Below are 9,848 nucleotides of genomic sequence, written 5' to 3'. Positions count from 1 at the left end.
CTCCGATGGATGTTCTTTGCATATTTGGGGGGATTGACTGCTCTCTCTAGCCTGTTGACGTACCTGACATGTCTTTGAGGAGACCTGGAGTCTTTCCTTATCCTTTTTGATTTATGTCTTCTACCTAATCTTTGTTTCACAGTCAATTCTCCCTCACTCCACAGTTACAAACTAACAGAACTGCTTATTCTTATAAATCCTCAGTCTACTTTCTGTGAAATCACAGATACACTGAGACCTGTGGAAAAACAGACACTTAATGCTGATAACTCAGCTTTACTTTGTCAAAGATTAGCAGACGCACTGAGTTTCACTTACGTTTATGTAAACATCACAGACAGAAACTTGTTTTATAGACAGAAAAAGGACCTATGAGGCAATAGGTCAAACACTATATAGAATTTAAGTTGATAGTAGCTAAACTATTTCACTTGAATGAGAGAAAATGCTGGTAATGCTGAGGATTTCAGTCTTTCTAGACACGTGAGTTCCTGAGTTTTGGAAAATAGTACAAGTATAAAGTGTTTCTGGGTTTCTGTTCGTTCATGTAGGAGAGAATTATGAATTGTCTGATCTCTTACACTGCATGCTACAGAGTATCCCCCCATGCAGAGAAAATACCACATAATAATCCTGTCTAGTTTTAAATATTAAGAAGTATATAATTAGACAGATTCCTAAAAACAAAAGCGGTTGCTATAATGTGAGAGAGAACATGCTACTCCAATTAAAAACCAAAAACCAACCAAACAAATCACTAATGTGTTTTCAGAAGAAGTAATTCAAAGCATTTGAAACTACTTTAAATGATGCAGAACATAGAAAAGAAGTGAGAATTCCTTTTAAAATGACTGCTACTTACCTTCTTCAGCCAGAGGTAACCCTTTAGCAAAATTGGAAGAGAAGATGCTGTCTCTTTCTCAGCAGCCCTCTCCATAGTTTTATGAACAAGGTGGAAAGTCAGCCTATGCCTCTTCAAGTTTCTTTCCCCAACCTTAGCTGCAGTCATGTCTCACTGAGGTTACAGCAAGGAAATCCAATCCTCTCTGTTTTAAGACTGTGGAACTTTTGTCCCTACACCTGTTGGTCATTCGACAGTGCCTGAGCTCTGAAAAGCAATTCTGGGGTCTGACTGCAGATGATCTGAGCGATTCTAAGCATTTCCAGTGAACACTATTTCTCACAATGCCCATGTCACGACAGCGGGCTCCCAAGAGCACATATTACTCAGTCTTTTTCAACCCAACACTAACTCCTGAGTCTCTAGGTCTGATCCTCTAAGTAAGTTTATTATCAAGGAGAAGTGGGCTTCTGTTCAGTTTGGCTTTCATTTTAACTGCACCTGCCTGAAAAAAATACGTTAAAAAAGAAAAAAAAAATACAGATCTCATCCAGTCTAGCAAAACCACATAGGTTATTGCTATGAAGTGCGACTTTTTTTTACAAGGTAACAATGCCAACAATGTTGTGGTAGACTCTATAGTGTGCTAACAATTGTAATCTTAAAGACAATCAATTTTCCAATCAACCTCTTCACCTCCTTGCTCTATATATTTTAAAATAAAAACAAGGAGAGAGCAACACTATCCTTACCAAACAGTATCTAAAACAATTGTGATACACTGGTTACTTGTCTCTACTGTAGATGATGAAACATCATTGTTCATAAAAAGGGCTGCTAATTGAATCTTTTAAAAGTATTTATTATAAAACAAAATCCACAAAATCTATAGTACAAATGCAGAATCTGTTATCCTTACAGATATTTATACAAAATATCGGTTACTTCAAACAAGACTTCAGTTTTGTTAACATAAAGAAACATTGCAGTTTCATGACCAGAAAATTGTTAATGTGTAATTGTCTTAAGTGAGGAAAGCCTCAAAAGAAATTTTTCTTAAGACTTTACCAGTAGGTTCATTTGTATGCTGGAAGGCCATATTTGGAAAAACAATTGGTAAAGACTTGCTGTAACACAATAAATGGCTTTAATGAACAGTACTGCAGTGACAATCTGAAAATAATGTCAATTTAATCCCCAAATACATAAGTATCACTTGTTGGCATTTCTTTTTAATGTTATGTACTTAAGAGGTGTCAAGATTGCTGTTGAAACAGATATGAATATATAAAAGTCCACTTGAAATAATGCATTTGAGACAAATTCTGATATATTACAAACTTAAGATAAATACGCTCAAAAAAAATCAAAAGTTGTCAGCTTTCTCTTCCACTTGAGGCTGTATGTATTTTAACTGAGGAGAACCCTAGCAGTAACATGATGCTGTGTTAGAACCAGGGGAGTACAATCAGCGAATGATTCTGGGGACATTTGTGATTTAAGGCTTTACTTCTTTCCCCAGTCGATGTCTGAGCTGTTTAAAATACACAAGGCACTTAAGTATTGGGTTTGCTTGTCCTTTGTAGTAACAAATTCTACAAAATGATACACATATAAAGCTGTAATTATTAGGCTTTTTGCAGAATACACATTTTAATATAAATATAAAAAAGATCGTGTGGGTTTATCATAAAAATTCTTGGTAGTCTTTGTATATTCATGTACATTTACAATAGCAGCAATTACAATACAATTAGATAAGTAAGAAAGCAGTCTGGGTTAGAGTTTTTCTTTATGATGCCCTCCAAATTTCACATCCAACAGCAAAGCAGTCCTCCTGTTTTCAATAGCTTTTGTTTTTTTCTCTTTAGGCTGATTAATTCCATTTACAACTATTGCAGCTGTAGTTGCAACTAAAACACTTCCATACTTATTTGCACGCTGCAGGATCTCTGTACAAACCAAACTGGAACATCACTCCCTTTGTCAAACGGAGCTACCCTGGGAATGCTGTCACAAGAGCAGCATTACTCTTTTCTTACAGAAACGGGCATCAGTGGGAGTACTTGCTTTTCAAAGACATGAATGCTGGTGAATTGGGCTGTCACTTACTGTGGCTGTCAAAGTCGCTTTTCTCCTCTGATAACTCCTTCAAGGCATGTTCTCTGCATGTATTTTGTGAATATAAAACATCCCGTTTAGGAATGGGGATTGTGGTCTTTTAGTCACCAGGATTCTGGAGAAAACCAAGCCCCCGACTCCCGAGGCGGGCTGCAATGAGGGCTGTGAGTTGTGCTGCAAACAGCCAAGGTAGGCTGACTTGCTGCCTCGGGCAGCTGGGAGCATGGTCAGCATGTGGCACACGAGGAATTTTGTTGTGGAATGCAGAAGCCATTTGTATCAGACTGGTTTCCATCATTCCTATCAGTAGGCTCATTTAAAATCAATTTCTCCTTTCCCCCACTCCCAACCCCTTGCCCAGGGGTTATGATTTTATGTGAAGAGACCCACAGCATAGTTGGCCAACTGCAAAATAAACGTAGTAAAGAAAAGATCCCCTTTACAAAAAAAAAAAAAAAAATTTTTGTAAATTGTTTTCTTGAGGGAGAGCTAGCAGACATGACAGCACTAAAAATACCTATGTATAAGACTATTTCTTTTAACATTTCGTAAATATCTTGAGCTGTTTAGCTAAACTCCTCATAAATGAAGGAAAGGCTTTTTCCATTTAATGGTGAACAGAAAACGTTGCATTGCATAATGGAAGAGTAACAGAACCAGCAGGCACTTTCAGCATTTAGGACACAGCCTTCCCTGAGTCTTTTACAGAGAAGTCAAACTTCTGGTGAGGACTGCACTCAACATTTATAATGCACTCATAACTGAGCATGGAAACAACTGAATATGTGATCTGTAAACGACTGTCATCTTTGACTGTGGCTTGTCTAAGGCTCAGTCCAAACATCGAAGTTTATAAGATGTCCCTCAGCACTGTAGCAGCAAATATGTTATTTCTAACTCAGGGCGCCATGCCAGGCACTCTTGTGTGTTATTAATTATTGGGAACATGCCTGCCTTCTGTTTTCATTTCCTGACATTAATGGATATCACTTGTAGTACAATTATAAGCACAGCTACTCATTTGGAGTGACTCAACACATACCCCAACAAAATGACTGACATCAGAAAAGATCTGCTTCTGATAACGCTTGAAGCAAACAAGATACACACAACTTTTGTGAAGTCTGACTGACCACACTCATAAAGTACTACAACATGCTCCACAGGCTCTAATGAAGGGCAGCAATGGAGTTCTCTCTAGTAAAGGGATCTACCCTACGGGCAATGGAGTGTGATTGACATCAGCCCAGCATGACAAGCCCCTACTGAGTGCTGCTGCCTCCAAATCCTTGTTCATTGCTGTGCCCAGACACTTAAGAGTTTCAAAAGCCCCAGAATCCAACTATGACTAGTTGGCCCCCATAAAAATGGAAGAATATGATGAGTCTTATATCTAGCGTATGACCTTCTAAATATCAGACTAAATATAGGTCCAGGGTAAATGGGCTTGGACCTGGAGATCTCCAAAAAGCCTATCCCAGGTGTGTGGGACATGTTGAAGAGAGAGAGACCATTTTGTTGTTACTTTGAAAAGAATCAGAACTTTAAGGGAGTGCTTGCACTCTTTGCAAACCAGAGTGATCAAACTTTATTACCAAAAAGTCAAACCCGTTATTGAAAAAGAAGAAATTTTTCGATTATTTCACCTTTCCTCTTTAGATCATGATGATAATGGCACAACTTCATTTTTGGGACATTTTGTACTCTGACATTACTCTGAAGAAAACACAGTTTGTTGTACATACAGACTTAATCTTAGCTTGACTGCTCTTTGGCAATCTGTCCAAGCAGGCAAATTGAAACACTAAAACAACTAGGCAATACTAATAAAGTTTCCTCAAAATCATCCAGCAGTAGTGAACTAATCAATGACACCCACTGTAAATTTCAGGGTGCAGTGTCTGTTGATCAGTCCAGCTGAAGTCCATCAATAATTTACACAAATCCTTTGCTTGAAATTAAAGGATACTTCAGTACTGAAGACCATGATTTAATTTTAAGTCTGCTTATTTACCTTACATCTTCACACTGCTGCTACATCTGTTCTGCAAACAGGACAAAGACAAAGAGAAGACGTCCCTAGTAGCAGCTTTTATGACTGCACTGGAAGGCAAATCAGCTGCTAGGACATCTGTCCTTTCAACGTGACACAAAATCAACCTGATCATTTGCCTATCACTAGCTGTCATCCAGACACTGTTCTATATTACATCCTGAGCTGCTTTAAGTGGTGATATGTAGTCATAATGGGCTTGGAAAACATTTGAATAAACTGATACAAATACTCACAAGTTCACACAGATAGTCTAGTCGCATGCATCCCCCTGCAGATTCTCAGGGCAGAACTCCTGGGATATTTCAGCCTGCTTTCTCAGACTACAGTAGTAGTAGTAGTAGAATTTTTGCAGTAGTAGAATTATGCTTAAACCTCAATTAGACAGCTCTTCCCCACTTACTTCCTGTTTAGCCCTGAAATGCTACAATTCATCATATGCATTCAGTAATTCCGTGCAACTCTTTCCCTCGTCCTGATCTAGAAGAAACTAGCATCTGTTTTCGAAGTTTTAGCCTGAAAGCTCACAGGATAGAAACCACGCTTTACTAAAAACTCGTTGGGAGATAGTTCTGGGGAGAAGTAGCTCCTCTCATTCAAATATATCATATTTTCTGACACCAGGAGTGCATTAATCCTTTTATAGTAGATAGCCTACAGCAATCAAAAGTAATATTTTAGTATTTAAATGTTTTGATGCTAAATTTGCATACAAGTTCTTTTTAGAAAGGCTTTTAATCAATAGTATGGAGCAGAGTGGGACTTAGATTCTGATCACAAAACCTCAAGTCCCTCAGACGAAGTAATTTCTCAGCAAATATCAGCAGCAAGAGGATCTGAATGTCCAACTGAAATAAAAGACTTAATTCATTCATGCTTAATTCATTCCATTCAGAAAGTGATTGCTTCCTACTGAATACCTAAGGTCCAAAAGAATTTGACCCTTAAGACAGTTTAACTCTCAGCACGACTGCTAATTTTCTTGGATTCAACTCCAAACTTTGCACTAGGATACAAGATGAAGTGGTTAGGACTGCTACAGTTGTGGCTCTTTAAAATGACCAGTGGTTTAATTTTTTTTTTTTAAAAAGGTAATTTTTCATCCAGTGTCATCACAGGAACACAGGGAAATTAATATGATGTGGTTCTAAGCTAGGACTGTAACATGAAACAGTTAATGCATTCATTGTAAGTGGCAAATGGTTATGCACAAAACTACAGATGATGTGAAATTACACCAACTGCTGTAACGCAGGACAAGTATTCCTTCATATGATTGATGTGATACATAAAATATCTGTGGATCTAAAGTCATGATTTAGTTCACTGAAACATGATCACATGAAAGCGCTCTTTTGTTTTACCAAATCATTGACACTTTTTCAGAGATCTGCCAAGTCATCCTAAGAGTAACAATCTATGACCTTGTCTCTCATGGCATGCTATAGTTACTAATGTTGACAGGGGATAGGAGAAGATAATCCATTCTTAAACTCAAAACTCCAGTGCTGTATTCTCCAATTCTGTATTTTTCTCCACAAAGAAAATGGTGGGCATCATCTTTGTGCCAAACGTGAATCTCAGAAGTGAAAGTTTAGCCATGAAGGTAATAAAAGGTACTTAAAAAGTTTCAGTAATACACCAGTGCCAGCACAAATATCCTCGAGCAATGTAGGTTGGAAGACAGATCTGCACTAACAAATCTGGAAACACAAACTGGATCAGAACACTGTGGTCCCAGCCCCTAAGACCCCAAACCAAATATGAATTAAATTCAAAAAAGAAAAATTTTTCGTTGTTGCCAACAATATTAAGGCTGTCAAAGACCTAACACATCTGTTATTCAGCAGCTGCAGAAACAGGTGCAGGTCTGCATATTCAGATCTTCCCTCAGATGTCCAGGTAGGCACTCACATTATCATCATCAGAGCTGGATTTTACCATCATCAGAGCTGGATTTGTGAGTGACATGCAATACCCAATCCTTGTTGTTACAGCAAGAGAAGAATGGAAGCAAAAAAAAATCTCCGATATTGTGAAAGGCACGGATTCTAGCCCCCCATTCACAAAGTTTTTTGGTAGGAGCTGGAAGCACGAGCACTTCAATGATCGTGGTGTCCTGAGGATACAGGAGTTTGTTGGAGAATTTTGTTGTTTTATTATTATTATTTTAAGAGAATTAGAACTATGTCTTCTCTAATTCCTGTGCTTTTTATGTTTCTAAACCTGAACTAATTTGGTGGAAAATTTTGATGACACGACTAAATTGTTCAAAATGGCAGGCGTTTTGTTTTTGAGCTAGGCAGGTAACATTTTCTACAAACGCAGATTAATAAGCAACAGCTCTCTCATTTAAATGAACACCATATCATCCCACTTTGTGAAACGAACATCAAAGACGAAGCAATTCTCTGATCAGTTCAACACAGGTAAACACCTCAGAGACGCAGCACAGTGAATTACCGGACTTTTGGGTAAAAACTGAAGTACCACTGCTTTTTGAGAAGCAGCTGACTATCACAGCTCCTTCTCAGACAAGTCACCAAAGCCTCACAATGAAGTGGCTGCTAGAAAAGGATGAAGGAGCTTGGTTTCATCACCATTAAAATGGCGAGTCTGAGCAAAGCTGCAGCTCGTCAGGCATTTCTCTCCGCTTAAAAGCTATGTTAAGAGCCCCTTGATCTCCGTGACAGGTCAGTATAACTGATTCTACTACCACACATTCAAAGTGGGGAACTGACTGGAGCTAAAATAAGCTTTTTGGGTCTGGATATATTTTTAGCTAGAATCAGTTCCAGAACTGGCAACATGCACTGTTGGCATGAGTTAGGACACAACTGTGAGCGTAATTAAGCTGGAAGGTTTGGCTAAAAGAAGGCTTCTTTTAGTTCAGTGCTGAGCAAATGGAGAGTGAGGTTCAAAATCCAAGTCTCCATATACAAGTTCTATTTCAAGGGAGCTGAATGCTTCCCAGCAGGAGCATCTGACAGTGGTACTCTTTGCACGTTTTGTCCCAGTGGTGGAGAAAGGATGAGATACTGACAAACAATTCTATTTAAGCATGTCTTCTCCAAGAGTATTAGTCTTTCTTTAGTGTTCTCCTCCCACAAGCCACTTAACCTTTTTTTCACATTAGTAAAAATAATTACACACGTTTTGCGTATAAAAAGGTGACAAAATCCAAAAAAGCTCAACATCCCCCACCCACCCCCCAGTCCTTTGGAGATTAAGTCAGTTCCATGATTTCAAAAGGCAAATATGGCACAAAAGAATGGAAATTAAGTTAAAAAAATCAATTTTATAAATATTCTTCCTCTGTACAATTTTCACAGTCCCATCCCTCCCACCCATTTTTATTCACATTTTTAAAAAAATCCCACCCCTATTTAACTTTAAATCATAAAATATATATTTTAAATCTTCATATTTAAAAATATTTACAGGAAAAGTTCCTTCTGTTGAGGTCATGAGGAGTCTGTACAAGGAGAGGGTGGAGGGGGGTAGAGGTGAAAATAGCTTCGTTCTGTGGCAGGAGACGGAGGGCAACTTTCTTCTGCCGACATATACTGGCTGCGAGGTGTGGGTGGAGGGGGATAAGGGTCTGAGTCTGAATTTAAATCTATATAGTATTTGTTGGCCTTCCATCGGCTGGTAGTATAGTCACTGTCACACACATCTGTGCTGCATGGGGTTGTGGGTGGAGCTATCCCTCGTATAAGGTAAGGCCTGCAAAGAAAACGCATAGACATTAGTTGTAGTTTGGGGAAAAGGAAAATAAAGAGATTGAAAAAGAATTTGTGATCCCAGTCAAGAGAGCTGTTTATTCATCCTGTATGCACCATAACTCTGGCTTTGATAGAAACCAACAAGAAGTACTTGAACTGTGCTAAATTTGAATGGCAGTCACTCACAGCCAGCAGAGCATTATGACAGCCCCTGACCAGATGGATCTATAGATCTGGACAGCCAGAGAAGACCACCGTGACCATTTAGTCCAGTCACTAACAAATAGGTCAATCCACCAGAGTTTTAACAGAAAACACCAAAATTCTCTACACAGGTTGCTAAGGCACCATAACTAAGCAATATATACATTGCACATATGTTTCATTCTTAATCAGCAACACTGTGTTGAAAGGTGTTAAACCCTGTTATGTCAAAATAAGATGCGAATCCATTGTTTAAGGTCACAGCTGGCATAATCTCAATTTGAATGGTCATTTATGAGCAGAGGGAAAGGTGGCATTTTTACCTTGTTCAAAAAAAACCCAACAACATACAAACAAGAACATTTTGCTTAAGATCCAAAACTAAAGGACAGGTCAACAGAAAATTTATCAAATCTTTTATCTGAGCTGTACCTGTAAGATCTCGTGGTTGAAGGAATGTTTGAGGAATAAAACATCTCTGCATTATACAGGGAGCGATCAGTAGCTGGGGACGGAGGTGGGTTCAAGATCTAGGAAAAATAAAAAGCAATACGTAAGTTTGAGTTCATTATACAACTCTATTTTGAAAATATTACTCATGTCTTCAACAGGTCACTCTACCTTATTTTAGTTTCCTCTCCTTGCTGTTTGGGTAGATTAATGCTTTTTTTTTTTTTTTTTTTTAAAGGTCACCTAAGTTCACTATGAGAGATTACTCTGGGCTTAGGTACACTGCAGGTCTTCTGTGTTCTCGTGGTAAAGGGAATTTCCTTCCTTGCTGTGCTCATTGTGCTGCTGGAAGGCTGACGTAAAGCTGGAAACTGGACCCAGTTTTTCTGAATCTCAGTGCAGTTCCTTGGACGTAAGGACTGACATCATCCTCAGCAAATGCTAATAGGAAATA

At 38.5% G+C, this 9,848-nt stretch overlaps 1 protein-coding gene across 1 annotated transcript in view; it reads right to left on the bottom strand.

The window, feature by feature from the left end:
- Nucleotides 1-1,974: 1,974 nt before the first annotated feature.
- Nucleotides 1,975-9,848, bottom strand: part of LRP5 (LDL receptor related protein 5) — a 166,668-nt gene continuing 158,794 nt past the window's right edge. Inside the window, 2 exon segments of the mRNA XM_040558299.1 lie at nt 1,975-8,741; nt 9,377-9,474. Coding sequence (XP_040414233.1) covers nt 8,480-8,741; nt 9,377-9,474 — 360 coding nt within the window. The 3' untranslated portion in view covers nt 1,975-8,479.

This window comes from Cygnus olor, chromosome 5 (genome assembly GCF_009769625.2).
Source record: "Cygnus olor isolate bCygOlo1 chromosome 5, bCygOlo1.pri.v2, whole genome shotgun sequence".
Classification (NCBI taxonomy): domain Eukaryota; kingdom Metazoa; phylum Chordata; class Aves; order Anseriformes; family Anatidae; genus Cygnus; species Cygnus olor.
The sequence above is the reverse complement of the archived record's forward strand: the minus strand, read 5'-3'. Positions and strand labels throughout refer to the sequence as shown.